Below are 18,157 nucleotides of genomic sequence, written 5' to 3'. Positions count from 1 at the left end.
TCCCCTGTGTCCTGTTGACCTCATTGTCATATTGTACAGAGCAGTTGCCCTGTTGTGCCCCTACACAGCACTGAGTTTGTCTCTAGCTGCTAAGACACAAAATGACTTGTAGTATTTAATTAATTGGCTCCTCAGGGCACTTCTCTAAAATCAGTAAAATTCAGCATAAGAAAAGGTCTCTGTGGACTCAGAGCACTGGAGAATCTTCTCTGGGGAGGCCCACAAGGGCAACGCCAGGCTCCACAGCTGGCATGAAAGGGCTTATGGGTAGCAGAAGAAGCTCCTTGCAGGGGGCACCCAGGAACAGTTGAGCTTAGTCCTACAAACCTGTGCTTGGCTGGGCGTTGTGGAGTGGGAAGGCAGGAAGCATGGTCCCTGCCCACAAGCACTCCCGGTGCATTGTGGGGAAATGAACTGTGTCTAGCAGGAGGGGAGCCTGCTTATAGTAACATCCGTGGGGTGAACCCCTAAGTTAAGAGTCCCACGAGCAGACACAACCTTGCTGGAAGGAAACAGAGGCTCCTGTGAACGGCCCAGGAGGCTGAGAATGAAGGCTGACAGGTTCTCTGATTTTCGGGGGATTCTGAAGTATTCCAGAACTGTCCTTCTGTGTGAATGCTGGCTCTGCCAAGATGAGTCTGGATAAAAGGAAGAGGGGGCTAGGCCTGTAATTCAGCTACTCAAGAGGCTAAGGCAGAAGGTGTGGTAGGCACATGTGAGCCTCCCTGGGCTATAGAGGGAGTTCAACACCAGCTTAGCACGGTCCTGTCTCAAAACATAAAGTCAAAAGAGGGCTAGGACTGCAGCTAGTGGTAGAGTGCTTACCTGCTATGCGCAAGGCCCCAAGTTCACTTCCCAGCGCCAAGAATAAAAGGGAGGAGAGGAGCCACTAAACCACAATCTGTCACCTCTGTGAAGCAGAATTGAATTGCAGGATACCATTATATATCTCCCCCTGGCCCCCACTGCAGCTCCAAGTCAGCAAAGCATTGGAAAATAGATAGAGAAACTGGCAGCCCTATACTGGAAGTAGTGTTTGATGGATGGCCACGACAAACATTTCTAAGACCCCAGAATTACAAAATTATGCACACAGAGTCTGGCAGAAGAAAAACTAGACGCTGGAGCCAAGCAGCATATCCACGCACACTTTTTTCTAAGTCACATCCTCATCAGACCCAGCATTACAGGATTCTTTTTTTTTTTTAATTTTTTTTTAATATTTATTTATTTATTTGTTATAGTCTATCTGTGTGTATGCCTGCAGGCCAGAAGAGGGCACCAGACCTCATTACAGATGGTTGTGAGCCACCATGTGGTTGCTGGGAATTGAACTCAGGACCTTTGGAAGAGCAGGCAATGCTCTTAACCACTGAGCCATCTCTCCAGCCCAGCATTACAGGATTCTGAAAAGTCCCCTTAAAAATCTTAAAATGAAATTGTTTTAAATTTTAAAAATTTCCGGGTATGATGGCTCACCTCTGTAATCTCAGCACTTGGGAGGCATAGGCAGGTAGATCTCTGTGAGTTTGAAGTCAGCCTGGTTTACATAGTAAGTTCCAGAGCAACCGGGCAGCATAGTGAGACCCTATATTAAAAAAATTAATAAAATTTGCCTGGTGGTAGTAGCACTTGGGAGGCAGAGGCAGACGGATCTCTGTGAGTTCAAGGCCAACCTGGTCTATAGAGTGAGTCCCAGATCAGCCAGGGCTATACAGGGAAACCCTGCCTAGATAAACAAACAAACAGAAATTAATAAAATTCTCTAATTTGAATAAAAAGGAGAAAGCTAGGAAATTTACAATTAAAACAGTTTACTTCCAACAAGCAAATCCTTGGACACACCCCTCAAAGGATTAATGAGATGGCTGTATGTTTACGCCTTTCTGAATGTGATAGACACATATGCAGACAGGATTTGAAACCATCCATTGGCAGTTTAAAGAAAATAAAACAAAAATGTCCTCGTCAACATGGAACTGGGCATCATGTGCATATGTGTAATCCACGTTCTCAGGAGGCTGGATGGGGGATCACCCCAGTGTGAGGTGAGCTCTCAGGAGGCTGGATTGGGGGTCACCTCCAGTGTGAGGCGAACTCTCAGGAGGCTGGATGGGGGGTCACCTCCAGTGTGAGTGAGCTCTCAGGAGGCTAGATGGGGTGTTACCTCCAGTGTGAGGCTAGCTCTCAGGAGGCTGGATGGGGGGGTCACCCCAGTGTGAGGCTAGCTCTCAGGAGACTGGATGGGGGGTCACCCCCAGCGTGAGGTGAGCTCTCAGGAGGCTGGATGGGGGGTCACCTTCAGTGTGAGTGAGCTCTCAGGAGGCTGGATGGGGGTGTTACCTCCAGTGTGAGGCTAGCTCTCAGGAGGCTAGATGGGGGCTCACCCCCAGTGTGAGGCTAGCTCTCAGGAGACTGGATGGGGGGTCACCCCCAGTGTGAGGTGAGCTTTCAGGAGTCTGGATAGGGGGTCACCTCCAGTGTGAGTGAGCTCTCAGGAGGCTGGATGGGGGTGTTACCTCCAGTGTGAGGCGAGCGCTCAGAAGGCTGGATGGGGGTCACCCCCAGTGTGAGGCTAGTTTGGATAGTGAGTTTAAAGTCAATTTATGTTACAGAATATGACTGTTCTCAAACCCCCCCAAAAATTTTTTAATTGAAAAGGAATTTAGGCCTGAGTTTATAGTTTAGTGGCAAAGCATCTGTTTGGCTTCTGTGAAGCTCTGTTGGATATATACCACCAACAAAAAGAAAACAATCTGTGCGCTGGTGGTACACATCTTTAATCCCAGCACTTGGAAGACAGAGAGGCAGGTGCATCTCTGAGTTCGAGGCTAGCCTGGTCTATAGAGCTAGTTTCAGGACATCCAGGGCTACACAGAGAAACCCTATCTTGAAAAACCAGAGAGGGAGAGAGGGAGGGAGGGAGGGAGGGAAGGAGGGAAGGAGGGAGGGAGGGAGGAAGGGAGAGAGGGAGAGAGGGAGGGAGGGAGGGAGGGAGGGAGGGAGGGAGGGAGAGAGAGAGAGAGAGAGAGAGAGAGAGAGAGAGAGAGAGAGAGAGAGAGAGAGAGAAAGCAGCATATATATATATATACCCAGGGAAAGTGCATGTTGAGTGTGCAAAAGGACCAGGAAGGGCAAAAGATAGTTTGTGTTTGCATGCAAGATGGAATTAGGGTGTAAATTTTGTGATTAAAGACCAACCATTTGCCAACTCAAATGTCCCGTGGGGCATTTGAAGATACTGCAAAAGCTGTTTGTAACACGAACAAATGTTTCTTGTTTGGCTCCGTGTCCTGCGGCGCTACGCAACTATAAGGCAGACTCTGCCCAGTGAATCTGAGTGGAGCCGCCTGTCATTAGGACAGCCAGCGAAACAACCCCATGGACTTCAGCAAATGAGCTGTCCCGCCTGCCAAGAGGATGCCACTTCTGCTGCGCCAAGAGCCAGAGCCAGATGGACCTCTGGCTGTTGTCCTTATACATAGAGATACAGAAAGTGAGACGTGGGGGCTCCCCCTGGTCATGGAAACAGTCTCCCCAGAAATAAAACACAGCCTCTGTGTCCTAGAACTCAGTTTGCTATCTAGTCTAAAAATGTCAGGGTGATAACACTGGAGAACCTGGAGAGTCACTTCTGTTGCTCATTTTTCTCTCTCTCTCTTGTTTTTTCGAGGCAGGGTTTCTCTCTGTAGCCCTTGATATCCTGAAACTCACTCTGTAGACCAGGCTGGCCCAACTCAGAGAGCTGGCTGCCTCTGCCTCCCAAGTGTTGGAATTAAAGGCATGCGCCACCATGCTGGGTACTTCTTGCCACTCATTATCCTGCTGTCTGCAAAGCTTAGTTCACTTGGTACTGAGGCTGCTGCCAAGGCAGGGAGCAGCTGATCCTGACCCTCAGGCCATAGTACCATGCATGGCTGGCAGAAGGGCACATTTTAAAAAAATGTTAACTACATTATTTTTTTAATTGAAGAATGTTGAGAATTTTATTCATGAGTACACTGTATTTGCATCATTTTAAAAGACATTTATTTATTGGAGAGATTCAGTGACTAATATGAGCAGTTTATATCCCCAAGTACATTCTTTTTTTTATTGATTTTATTGAGCCATACATTTTCCTCTGCTCCCCTCCTTGCCTCTCCCCTCCCCTTCAACCCTCTCCCATGGTCCCCATGCTCCCAATTTACTCAGGAGATCTTGTCTTTTTCTACTTCCCATGTAGATTAGATCTATGTATGTCTCTCTTAGGGTCCTCATTGTTGTCTAGGTTCTCTGGGATTGTGATTTGTAGGCTGGTTTTCTTTGCTTTATGTTTAAAAAACATTTATGAGTGAGTACATATAATAATTGTCTTTCTGGGTCTGTGTTACCTCACTCAATATGATGTTTTCTAGCTCCATCCATTTGCCAGCAAATTTCAAAATGTCATTTTTTCTGCTGTGTAGTACTCCATTGTACAACATTTTCCTTATCTATTCTTCGGTCGAGGAGCATTTAGGTTGTTTCCAGGTTCTGGCTATGACAAACAATGCTGCTATGAACAGAGTTGAGCAGAAATCTTCACCTCTCTAAAAGTGTACGAGTTTTATTGGTGCTTTCCCATTCTAGCTTGGGGAGGTGCTGCACCTCAGTTTCCAGAATTTGGGAGATGAAGGCAGGATGGCCAGAAGTTCAAGGTCACCCACTGCAAGAAAGCAAATTGATAGTTAGCCTCGGCTATATGAGATCCCATCTCAGATCCTCTGTCAAGAAAAAAAAAAAAGAGTCATTGAATGGAGAGTGTGTAAGCCAGGGCCACCTCCGCAAAGAATAAGCTGGCTTGACTAGGTGACTAGGGAGGGGTGGAGCAGAGTTTTCAGGCAGAAGATAATCGACAAGATTAAGTGACTCTACCGATTTCCCCACCACAGCCATCGTGTGTATGATAATGTGTCATTCATTGGCATTTGACCATGTTCCAGACACCGCATAAGAAGTGTTTTTACAAACATCATTTCTTTTAATATGTGTAGCAACCCTGTTAGGTAGTTGGCGTCGTCCCCAGTCTATAGGTGAGTAAACCAACGCATTGAGGGGTTAAGGGATTTCCCATGCCACGCCATACACAATATCCAGGTTGAAAGCTGGGCCGATGAGTCTCCCAGTCCACAGTTCTGTCGCCCTGATGCTCCGCTTGTCTTGCGCAGGGTGGTTTGATAAAGAGGTACAGCCAGCCAGGTTGCCCTGGTTACTGACTCCTCTTTATAACTTAGTTTTCTCATCCAAACTTGAGATTAGTAACTGTGTCGACTTCCCACGATGTCTTAAGAATGAATGCAGATCTATACAGTACTCGAGAGTGTTGGCATACAGTAGCCTGCCGATAGTCATCAGCCCTTAATACTTGCCGATAAAAGGAAACCAGTATCTCTTCTTCTTGGCTGGACTTAGACCAGGTAGTTCAGGCTATAGATGCTTCTAGAAAGGCCATTACCCACCCTCCCCCAAGGCTCTGTCATCTTCTGGTCTAAGCTTCCCCAAGCTTGGACAGGGAGGCAACAATAAACGCGTGTGCTTTTGCAGAGGTGGAGATTTGTCCCCCTTTGCCAGCCATACTTGATGCTTTGGGCTAAGGCTGGTTAACAGCTGTTTCTTATTTACAGCCTGGGCAGCACCCTCAGTACTGAGTAAACCAAGCCTTTTAGAGAGGAGGGTAGGGTAGTGAGTGGCAGACAGGAACAGGAGGCCTCAGCCAAGTTCTCCATTTTCTCCAGACTGTTGTTACAGAAACCACCAGAGAGGCTTTGTGCAGTGAGGAGATTAGGTCTGGGTGTTCAGGCTCCAGTAAGTTCTGCGGTTACTTGTGGGTCCAATCTGAAAACCTCTCTTTACCCAGGTTGTTGGAGCCTGTCCTGGAACTAGCTCTTGTAGACCAGGCTGGCCTCGAACTCACAGAGATCCACCTGCCTCTACCTCCTGAGTGCTGGGTTAAAGATGTGTGCCACCACTGCCTGGCCTCCCTTATTCTCTAAGCATCAAAGATATGGGCTGTCCTGGAAGATGTCAGTGAGTGGCCTTTCGTGTGCACAGATGCTCGTGAGGCTAAACGTGGGGCTAGCAATCTCCCTTCCTGTACAGTCTCTTTGGAACAGAGGTCTTAAAAGAGGAGCCGGTTTGGGTTCCAAACAGTAACAGAAGTCAACGCCATTTATTGAAGCTTTAGTTTATAGAAGTCAATGACTGTACACAGTATAAGCAGTAGCTCATTAAAACCTCACACTGGGCTAAGATTATTATACCTAGCATGAACAAAGCTCTAGGCCCCATCACCACAAAAACAAGCAAAACAAACCTATAACAACCCAGAGAGGTTGATTCTTTTCATACTGATTTCCATTTTAAGGTGGGGAAGAGGTCAAGCGACTCGCTAAGAGCCTGGGCTCCAGCCTAGGAGGCTGGGTACCCAGCACTTTCCATAGGTTCTACTTTATTTGAGATTGCTTAATCCTTACGACAGCCAGTGAGGTAAGCGTTGCTATTCCTATTACAGAGCTGGGGAAACTACACCTCAGAGAGGTTCCGTAACTTCCCTGTGGAGGGCCTTGGCGGCCAGGTAGGCCTGTCTGACTTCTCACCACACCAGGCTGGTTTGAGAAAGAGAAGCAGGGGTGAGCAAAGAGAAAGGAGGCTCCCGTCGGTGATGCCCTGACTGAGTCTTACCCAGAGCCCCTCACTGGATGACTTGTACTTTTCCACACCGAGAGAACCTTCTCACTCCTACCATCTCCTGCAGACCTCTCCTGCCTGGGGCTTGCCAGTCAGGAAAGTAGAGATCATATCTTCGCCTCATGGAGGGTTGCCAGGTGAAGGGTGGGGTGCAGAAGCGTTCCCACCTAGAGAGGGTTCCCCTGGCCCTGGGAGTTACCACCTCCCTGGGCTGTTCGTGAGAAGGGTACAGGGAGGAGAGCCTGTTTTCGTGTTGCGCCCCGCAGGCCAGGGGCAGGGCCTGGCTTTCTCTCTGTCCTAAGGCAGAGGGCTTCCTGGGAGACTGCCCTAGTATCTCTTTGAGAATATTTCTCGAGGAATTATAGCTTCAAATGAAAATATTCCTATTTCCACCAGTCCGGGGCCCCTCTGCTGGGCTCCAGTGTGTTTGCTCTGTTTATGCTAAGACCAGGTCAGTTCACACTGTGTGTTTCTTGCTTGATTATTTACAAAAGTAAAACTGCTTTAAACCAATAGGTTTGCCCTCTGGAAAGCCTGTGCAAAAGCCAGGTGTGTAAACCTAGCACTGGTGGCTGAGGCAAGGAGATCGCTGAGAGGCCAACCTAAGCCATGGTGTAACAGCCTTCCTTAAACAAAAATAAGAGGCCAGGTGCATTGGCAAACACCTTTGATACCAGTACTGAGGAGACAGAGCAGGCCCATCTCAGAGTTCAAGGCCAGAGTTACACAGTGAGAGAAGGTGCCTTAAAAAACTGTAGAGCTGAAGCTCAGTAAACAGGGCGTGATGGTGCATGCTTGTGATCCCAGCACTTGAGATCAGAAGTTCAAGCCTAGCCTCAGCCATAGAGAAAGTTGGAAACCAGCCTGTGATAGACAACCTGTCTCAAACAAATAAAAACCCTGGGGCGGTGGGGGAGGGGAATGTGTGTGAATGAGACTTTCAGACTGCTATAGATAAGGAAACTGAGGTATAGAATTCTAAAAGGACTTGCAATAGAGGGCCGTAGTGGGACTTAATCCCCTTCATTTAGTGCTGTGGTCACAGGTTGTTCTACCACTGGCCCTTGCCCTCGTCTTCATCACCCCACAGCCCTCCAGGCTTCTGTGGCTTGTACCTGAATTGTGTGTGGAGAGTTGACCTCTTTTATCCCATAGCACAGCCCTCCCCAAACTCCTCTGACTCCTATTCCCTGAGGATCCCAGTCAGATCTTGTTTTGCTTGTCTTTATAGACCCCTCTCCTGCCCTGGCATCTTCTGTGTGCTCCCTAGGTTTGGTTACATGGACTGCCACGGAAAGCTCCAGTCCAGCCCTGCAGAGGACTGTGTGGTAGCCGCCGGTCCTGGATGCACCTTATCAGCTCTATGCTCAGGAGCTGTGCAACCAGGGCACTGGTGAGCTCCAAGCCTCAGTTTCCCCTCTGTAAAATGGAAGGGAATAATAACATTAAACATAATGAAAATGAACTCCAGTAGAAAGTGTCTGCACAAAATAAATGCTCTTCTTTGTGGGTATATTCTTAGTTTCAAATGTTGAAGCAAGATTGGTCTCCATTACACTGCTTTTGCACCAGCCTACCTCCAATGAGCCCCTTTTTCTTAGGATTGCCCTTGGGCAGGCTCTGGAGCCCAGCTGACAGTTCTGCTTAGGCCTCTCCATCTGCTGGCCCTCCCCCGAGTCTCCTTACCTATGTCCATGAGCACAACCCAGCCTGTTACTAAAGCAATGAGGAGAGAGATATGGCTGTCTTGAAACACACAAGCATGCCTCACTGCACCTAAACGAGTGATTTTTGAGATATTTACATAAATCAGTTTGGTAAGTGGTATCTTATTTTTTCATCACCTAGAGAGTCTGCATTAAAGAAATACTAGCCAGGTGGTCTAAGCCTATAGTCCTAGCAGTTGGGAGTTCAAGGACATTCTCAGCTATATAGCAACTTTAAGGCCAACCTGGGCTACATGAGACCCTGTCTTTAAAAAAAAAATGGGGCTGGAAAAAATGGCTCATTGAGTAAAAGCTGCCAAGACTGACAATGTGAACGTCAACCCTAGGACACACATGGTAGGAAGATAATCCTCTGAACTCCGTATTTGAACTGTGGTACATGAACACTCACACACATACACACATGCTTACTCCTGAACACACACACATACATGCACATGTACAAAGTAAATACATGTAATATATTTGTTTAAGTGCTAGGTTGAATCTTTTCAGAAAACAATGCTTTTTTTTGGGAGGAGGAGCAGTTGAACCCAAACATCAATAGGGCTTCTTGAATGTGAGTTACATATTAATCTCACTTTTCCTTACTGTGTGTGTGTGTGTGTGTCCGCGCACGCGCACGGTGTATGCATAAATACAATCATCCATTGGCGCATACGGAAGCCAAAGGAGTACATTCCATGCCCTACTCGCCACCATATATTTTGGGGTGCACAGGTTCTCAGTGAACCTGGAGCTAGGCTAGTTGATTGCAACCCTGTCTCTAATACTCTCTATCCCTGCCTTGGAGCTGGGATTACAGGTGTGTGAGATCAGGCCTGGCTTTTACCATGTGCACAGGGTTTTAAAATCAGGTCCTCACGCTTGAGTAGTAAGCACTCACCCGCTGGCTCTTTTCCGGAGCCCCGTCGTTGTTTTTGAGACTATCTCAAGTAGCACAGGCTGACTTCAACTTTGCTTTGTAACTGGCTTTGAACTCCTGATCTTCTGAACTCTGGGATTTATGGCTATGTGCCACCATGCCCAACTCCTAATAAGTTTGGAGGTTTGGACCCATAATCCTACCTTACTCAGTAGGAAAGGGCACTTTCCATCAAGCCTTACAACCTCAGTTCCTCATCATGGGAAGAGGGAACCGACTTCTGCAAGTTGTTCTCTGGCCTCCAGACGTGCGCCACGGCATGTGAGTTACACATTAATCTCACTCCTTCCCTTCCTGTGTGTTTAAGTGTGCGTGCATATGTATGTGATACATGCAGACACACCACAGCATGCTTGCTACACGGGTGGGCAGTAGAAGGAACATACCGATCTCTTACTCCCCTCCATCCTGGGGGCTGTGAATGGCTGCCCTCCCCTTGGGTAGCTCGCCTATCTGCTGTCAAAGTCTTTTCTCCTTTGGATCCATGAAACTTGCTCCTTTTGGGGGCTGAAGAGGTGGCTCAGAGGTTAAGAGCACTAACTGCTCTTCCAGAGGTCCTGAGTTCAATTTCCAGCAACCACATGGTGGCTCACAACCATCTGTAAATAGATCTGGTGCCCTCTTCTGGCCTGCAGCATACATGCAGACAGAATACTGTATACATAATTAATAAATAAATCTAAAAAAAAAAAAAAAAAAAAAACTTGCTCCTTTTCCAAGGAAGGTGAGCTTATTGGGTTTATGCAAACAAACACTCTAGTCAGCTCTGGGAAATATTTCCCAACTTCACATCTTGCTGCTAGGCCCTGGAGCTGTTTGTGGAGGCACCCTAGCTCTTGGCCAAGTGGGTGTTGAGTGCTGCGGCCTGTCTCTAGGGATCCAGGGTGTGAACAGGACTCTGCCAACTCTATGTGAGCTTGGTCATTCAGCTACTATCCCAAGTCAAAACAGCCCTTAGGAAGCCATTTGGCTTCTTTGTCTTCTGCCGTCCTGGCCATTTTAATGGAAACAACGTGATGGGGATGGGGTCATCCTTGACATCTGTACCATGGTAGTGGTTTGGCTTTTTACCAACTATGGACATAAGTTAGGGTTGAAACTCTAGGGTACAGAGTCACCCAGATTCTTAGGCCTAAAGTGCCATCGAGGCTGATGCCCCTGTCCTCAGTAGAGATTCACGGATCTACCTGTCCCGGCATGAGGACTTTCTTGTTCCCACCTTCCATCCTGTGCCTTGTCCTGTTGGATATTCCCAGTCTAAGATCCCATGACTTAGACTGTCATGTTTATGCTCTCTTCAGTGAAAGTAGAAAATAGAAAACAAAGTGAGCTTTTGGAAAACTGGACATATTCCATTCTTATAAGTCAAGATTTTGCTTGCACTGGAGCTGAAATATTTATGTTATATAATGAAATAGAGGTGAAAGCAGGTGGCACTACTTTGACATCTTCCTGTGTATGCATTGTGTGTCTGTGTGTGTGCACGCACACACATGTATCTATGCACTCACATGAGTAGAGGTCAGGGATCAACTTTGGGTCTCATTCCTTTTGCATTGTCCACTTTAAGTTTTAGAGACAGGGTCTCTCTTTGGCTTGAAGTTCACCGAAGCTTGACTGGTGATCTTTGATCCCTGGGGATCTGCCTGCCTCTACCTCCCCAGCACTGGGATTACAAACAGGTGTCAAGCTTTTTACACAGGTTCTGAGGCTTAAATCCAGGTCTTCATGCTTGTCTGGTAAACACTTTACAGACAGAGCCATCTTTCCATCTACTTAACATTCTTATTTGGCAAAATAACCCTACCGAAATTCATCAAGAGAAAAAAAATATTGCCAGTCATGAACCTTAAAAACCCGGGCGTGGAGCCGGGCGGTGGTGGCTCACGCCTTTAATCCCAGCACTTGGGAGGCAGAGGCAGGCGGATCTCTGTGAGTTCGAGACCAGCCTGGTCTACAAGAGCTAGTTCCAGGACAGGCTCCAAAACCACAGAGAAACCCTGTCTCGAAAAACCAAAAAAAAAAAAAAAAAACCGGGCGTGGGAGACTCTGGTACGCAGAACCCACATCACATCTGTGCGAGATGGCCTGTGTCAATTAGAAGAGCACACACAGCTCTTCTGGATGTGTTCAGCTCACTGTGTAAAAGGGAGCCAACCTCAGTGCTGTGGGGTGAGGTGGGTGTCAGGCCCTCTTAGCTCCAGGCCCGAGTGGGTCCCATTCACAGCACAGTTCATCGGTTTTTGCGAGGAGTCAACCCCCACCACCTTCCCAGGCAAACACCCTGACTTTGGTAACCCATTCCATATATCCTGTTTCCTGCTGCTTTCCCTTTGCGGGGTTCTCAACCTCCTAACGCTGGGACCCTTTAATATGGTTCCTCATGATTTGGTGGCCCCAACCATAAAATTATTTTCATAACTGTAGTTTTGCCACTGTTATGAATTGTCATGCAAATATCTGATATGTGACCATAAGGAGGTCGCGACCCAAAGATTGAGAACCACTGTGCCTATAGCTCCTGTGCTCTTTCCCATAGAGGGAAAAAGACTTTCCCCTGTTTAGTCCTGAGTCGAATCTGGGCAGTTATTCCTATGATCAGTGCACCGTGCATACGTCTAGAAGACTTTTCCCCTTAAAATAGTTGAAAGGAAAATATGTCCTTTCTGTGGCATTTAAAAATACTGAATGTGTATAAATGTTGTGGTATGTGTTCTTTTGCAACTTGCTTTTTAAATTTAAAAATATGACTAATAGATTGTTTCTTAGCAGTACACAGTTGAGTTTTGACTTTTGTTAATGACTATGTTCTAATTGTTTAAATATAATTTTACATTTCTCTTCCTCCTCTATAAACTGCTGTCTCAATAGGTAGTTGATTTCTACAATCTAAGTAGAGGGTTTCCGCATTTGCTTCTGTATGGCAACTAGTTAACTTTCCCATCCTGGGTAGGTTCAAGCTTTAAAAATTTTTTTCTTTCTTCCTACTGTCATCCCCGCCTCCTGCTGCCGTCCCCCCCCCCCAAAAAAAAGGGTTTCCCCATGTAACTTTGGCTGTTCTGGAACTTGCTCTGTAGACCAGACAGGCCTCAAAATCACTGAGATCTTCCTGCCTCTGCCTCCTGGGTGCTGGAATTACAGGCATGTCCCACTGCCTGTCTTAAAATATCTTTATCTTACTGTCTTTGTGGAAAACACTATTGGGTTCTGCTCTGGGTAGAGTTTTGGTGCATCCACGCTTCATCATCATCCACAAACTGAAGGCATTGCTTGGGTGGCACTGAATACCACCTTGGTTTTAGTGTTGAGATAGGATCTCACTGCGTAGCCTGGAACTCACTGTGTATGGAGACCAGGGTGGCCCCAAACTTAGAGCAGTGCTTCTGCCTCTGCTTTCCAAGTACTGCGATTACAACCCACACCCAGTTTAGTGACCCAGTTTGGTTAACCAATCTTGACAACTCTATCTTGACCCCCAGAGTCATGTAATTCGGTATGTTTGGTCCCTCACCTTGCCCCCCCCCCCACGTAGTAACTGTGGTTTGGCGTGACTTTTTTAGCCATGAAATCTCATGAACCTGGATTCATATCCCGGCCCTGCCACTTCATAGGCCTTGGAGAAATCATTTAGCTTCTGAGGCCCCGTTTCCTGTATTTGAGAATTACTGAAAGTCTTACTATGGTGGAACCCTTGCCTAATGTTCATGAAGCCTTGGATTCAATTCCTAGGGCATTGTTAAAAAAGAAAAAAGGACTAGACAGGCATCCCACACCCACTTGGTAAGTCACTAAGTGATAAGTAAGCTGGGTCTCTCGCATAGTCATTGTGCAAAACCACTATCTTTATGTCTATAGTTTTGGTAGCAACAAGGTTAGCTCTCCCTGAAATAGGTTTTATAGACACATAGCCCTAACCCTGGAGGGAAATGCCCAAATTATCTCCTTTCATAGGTAAGCACACTAAGGTGCATGTTGGGTGTCTTTTGGGTGTGGCAGTTTACACCTGTAATCTTAGCACTCTGGAGGCAGAGACAGGATAATCATAGGTTCAAGGCTAGGAAGTGAAGAAGTTGAATATTCAGAATGTTTCAAAATCCAAGACCTTTCTGAGTGTCAGAAGGACACCTGTTAGTGGAAGATTCCGCACTTGACTTTGTATGATTGGTTACTGACACAGTGCGGGTGAACTAAGAATATCCTATCAGATTGTCTTCAGTCTGTGTATATAAGGTGCATACGAAACAAATGGGTATTATGATAAGACTTGGGCCCATTTCTAAGAACATTCCATTATTTTATGCAAATATTAAAAATCTGAACAAGTTCTAAATCTAGTCCAAAGCATTTCAGATAAAATATTCTCACCTGACTTGGATGCCCCAAAGAGAGTTTCTTGGCTCATGTTCTCAGCCTTTTGATAATGAGTTGGGTAGCTGCTCCCAACCTTGGAGAATTTCACTTAAAATGTCAATGGTGGGCTCCATCAAGGAAGCATTTGCTTTAGCCAAGCTTGAGGACTTGGATTTGATTCCCAGAATACGTGGAGAAAAAAAGGTTGGGTGTGTGTCGTGCACTTATAACCCAAGCGCAGGGAGGTGGAGACAGGAGGATCCCTGGGATTAACCCACCTGGCAAGCTCCAGGCCAGAGAGAGACCCAGGACTCAAGGGGTAGCAAAAGCAAGTGTGCACTGCCTTGTTGATTCAGAGGCAGCTGTGTTACTCAGTATAGAGAAGAGAGGTGACAATAGGAACCGCAAGCCAGGCCCTTCCTCAGATGCTCAAACTTAGACGTGGTTTTATACCCAATGGACGAGCATAGATGTGGTGTCATCTGGCTGTAATCTCAGAACTGGTGAGACGGAAGGAGGGAGATCTTGAGTTGCAGACTAACCCTCGCTGCTTAGTGAGACCCTGTCTCGAAACTGTTCTAACTAGTCTGGTTTTAAATGAATGATCCAGTTTTCCCGGCCCTTAGCAAATAATGTGAGCTGGAATAGGGGGCTTCTAGAAGCAAACATACAAACAGTAGCAGAGAAAAACATAGGAGAAAAGAGGCAAAAGTCCCAGAAAAACAGAGATCCACCCTGCAGAAAAAAAGAAGTGTCTGGCTACATGGGGTGTATTGGCCAATGCAGGTCGAAGCCCTCGGAACCCCTGAGGGGATGATTGCTTTCCAAATGAGCTGGAATTATGGTTCTGAGTCATTGGCTAAATTAGCGTTCAGGTGCTCTTCAAGGGAATGTGGAAATGTATATAATTTCTCTTAGCAAGATCTCTATTCAAACAGAAACCAATAAATAGCTCCCCAGACTGAACAAGGTTTTGGAGCTTCAAGGGATAGATTTCAATAACTTTGAAAAGTCCACTTTTTTGGAAGATTTCCCCTGAAACCTAGGTGTCTGCAAGGCAGTTGATTTCTAAATCAGATGATGTAGATTCTGATCACAGCCCTCCTGCTAGCCAGCCTCATCTTGTGGACAAATCCCTTGTCTTCACAAATGTTACGTGTGTGCATGCGTGTGTGTGTTCTCTCCTCATGAGTGTTGTTCGCCTCAGTAGTGTGGGAATCACAATCCCTGGCAGTCTTTGCAGTCTCCTGGGACTATTCCGAAAGGCAGCGGACAAGATAAGATTTGAGAGTGTGTTGTAAACTGGGGGGCATGGTGGAAATTACGAGCAGGTCTACAGGTCACGTCCCGGGCATTGACTGCTGGGAGACGGACTCCGGATGTAGTACAAAGTGACAGGTTTCCAGTTGTTTTAAACGTGTTTGTGAGTGTGTGTGTGTGTCATCTACACACATTGTGTGTATATACAGTGAGTGCTAGGACTGAACCTGGAGCTCTTGTGCATGATAGGAAGCTTTCTACCAGCTGAGCTACGCTCCGAGCCCCTGGAAAGACATTTTATCTCATTAAAGGCTGGCTGCTTTCTGTCCTGTCTCTTTCGTGTGTGCCTGCTGCTTGACCTTTTTCACACCCTGGTGGGTCCCAGCCTAGACTTGTGCAATAGGGCACTGGGTACCAGCTGCCCGTTTGTTCTCAAACACCTGTGCTCTCCTCAGCACCACCTGCCTCCTCCCTTTCTTCCCTTTAAGCATGCGCTACTCCAGAGTCCACTCTGACCTCTTCATACACCACCAGTCTGTCTTCTCTGTGGTCCCTACTGCTTCTAGCCCACACAGCATCAGAATGAAAGTGCAAGGGGTTCCCATTATCCCCTCTGACTTTGAACCAGCTTCTTCCACTCCTCTCAAAGCCCCTCTTGCCTTCTTGGCTTATTAACCCTTCATACTTCAAGGCTATGAAAAAGGAATTTCTGAAAGTCATCCCTGCCTCGTCCTCCCCCCCATTCTCTCCTTCCTCCTGCCCCTCTCATTTCTTCTCCCTCTCATTCCTTCTCTTTCTCTCCCTCCATTCCTTTTTTTCCTCCATCCCTTCCTTTCTTCCTCTCTTCATATTTTACTGGAGGGAGAGGGGTATGATAATATCTCACTATGTAACTGAGCCTGGCCTCAAGCTCTCCCTGCTCTGGCCTCTGTCTCAAGTCCTGGGATTAGAGGTGTGTACCACCACACCTAGCTTCCTTCCTTCCTTTCCTTTTGTCTGTCTTTCTCCTCAACGTTGTCAACTGCAGCCCTTTCTGTGCTTGCCATCCCTAATTTTGATTGTGGGCGTTGACTTTCTCAAAGATCCCTGCACCGCTGTGTTCCTGTTAGTGTCCACTAGGTGCCTCATAGATGCGCTGAACTAAACTGCACTAGGAAGGGACCCTGATGGTGCATAAGGCTCTGAGCTGCACTTCCGGCTGGCTCATGGAAGATCACCCTACTCTGCACTGCTGCTGGCGCAGACCTGGTGACATCTCACTTAATTTTGGTGCCACTGATACATAAGAGACAAGTCTGTGTATTTTGGTATGAGCCTGTTAACCCAGCAATTGGGAAAATATAGCAGGATGATAGCCATGAATCCTGCCATGAGGCCTGCAGGCTGATCTCAAAACAAAACAAACAAACAAACAAAAAAAAAGCAGAAAAAAACGAAAGACAAGAACCTCAGTTTTACTACAAGGCTATTCTAAAAGATAAAAATTACCAGGGAAACCCACTTTGTCTAGTGCTCTGACTTTTAGGGACAAGCTTTGAAATCACCACAAAATACCAAAGAAAATCCCATTCAGATTTATTTGTTAGTTTGGTCTTTTGACACAGGGTTTCTCTGTCGCTCTTGCTGTCCTGGAACTTTCTCTATAGACCAGGCTGGCCCTTGAACTCAGTGCTTGCCTCTGCCTCCTGAGTGCTGTAATTAAAGTGTGTGCCATCACACCTGGCCCTATTCAGACATTTTGAAATTTTACTTATTTTTGAAACAGACTTTTCTCAACCCAATTACCTTCAAACTCATGATCCTCCTGCCTTAATCCTTAGTCTCCTCTCTGATCGATTATGGACATACTACACCATACTGTACCACCTAACCTGGCTGAAACTTCGTTCTCAATAACCTAGCCACATTAACCTGTGGAGGTTCTAGGCTACACTTGAGACTCTGCTGGTGTGGAGGGGTGGTAGCGGGGATATTGGAGCTGCTCAAGGCCTGGTAACGAGGACGGAAAGGATGAGCGTGGAGGCCAAGGGTCCAAGTCGTCAGTATGACTGTGCCCTTCCGAGCTGGTGGCATGAGATGTGTTGTTTATGCTCTCCGAGCTTTTGTTACCAAAGTTATAAAAATATGAGATGGAGTCGGTCAGTGGTGGCGCACGCCTTTAATCCCAGCACTTGGGAGGCAGAAGTAGGTGGATCTCTATGAGTTCAAGACCAGCCTGGCCTACAGAGCTAGTTTTAGCTAGGACTGTTACACAGAGAAACCCTGTCTTGAAAAACCAAAACAACAACAACAGCAAGAAAGATGGTTTAGTGGGTAAAGGTACTTGCTGTCAAAACTGATGACCTGAATTCAATCCCCGAATCCCACAGAGTGAAAGGAGAAAAACAACCTCTGTAAGCTGTTTTCTGACCCTTTTCTGACCCCTAGGTGTACTCCATGATAGTCCATGACACTGACTAGCACATTTGCATGCCTACACACACACACACACTCACATACACACTAAATAAAAGAATGCAATTAATTTTTTTATTTTATTTTTTTATTATTATTTTTATTTTCGAGACAGGGTTTCTCCATAGCTTTTTGGTTCCTGTTCTGGAACTAGTTCTTGTAGACCAGGCTGGCCTCGAACTCAAAGAGATCCGCCTGCCAAAATTTTAAGTCATTTCCCTCATTAAATATTTGACAAGACATCTCTTACTGATTTCTTGTAAGAATATCTTTGTTTATTTTTGAAAATGCTATTAATCTTTACTCGAAAACTAGTTTCTGTCTTTCTTCATCAGAGACAGGCTGTAGAGCTCTTTATATGCATGCATTGGTGCTGTCCACATGCATGTATCCAGAAAGGCAGGATACCTACCCCCCATCAGTTTCATTTGAAGCCCACTCGCATCTCACCCCACCACTGCTAGCAACATGCAGAGGTGGCCAGTCTGAACCTTCTTCTTTTTCACCTCTGCCCCACAGCACAGGAGGGAAAAACAAATACTAAGCCCCAGACATTGTAAACAGAGTCAAGGACACGGGATGCTGGTCCCCTTCACCTGTACCAAACCTCACCCTGAGTTGTAGTCCAGAGTTGAGTGGGTTCTATTTTTATATATATATATTTTTGGTGGGGAGGAATGAGACAGGATTTCTCTGTGTAGCTTTGGAGCCTGTCCTGAAACTTGCTCTGTGC

The 18,157-nt window shown here is 46.5% G+C and overlaps 1 protein-coding gene across 1 annotated transcript in view; it reads left to right on the top strand.

The window, feature by feature from the left end:
- The window catches only part of Pou2f3 (POU class 2 homeobox 3), a 79,257-nt gene that overhangs the window by 30,280 nt on the left and 30,820 nt on the right, over window positions 1–18,157 (top strand). Inside the window, exon 2 of the mRNA XM_057768350.1 lies at window positions 9,551–9,621. Within this exon, the coding sequence (XP_057624333.1) occupies window positions 9,551–9,621 (71 nt within the window). The remainder of the gene's footprint in view (window positions 1–9,550; window positions 9,622–18,157) is intronic.

This window comes from Chionomys nivalis, chromosome 4, assembly GCF_950005125.1.
Source record: "Chionomys nivalis chromosome 4, mChiNiv1.1, whole genome shotgun sequence".
Taxonomy (NCBI): Eukaryota; Metazoa; Chordata; class Mammalia; order Rodentia; family Cricetidae; genus Chionomys; species Chionomys nivalis.
Note: the sequence above shows the minus strand (reverse complement) of the source record. Positions and strands in the feature narration are given on the sequence as shown.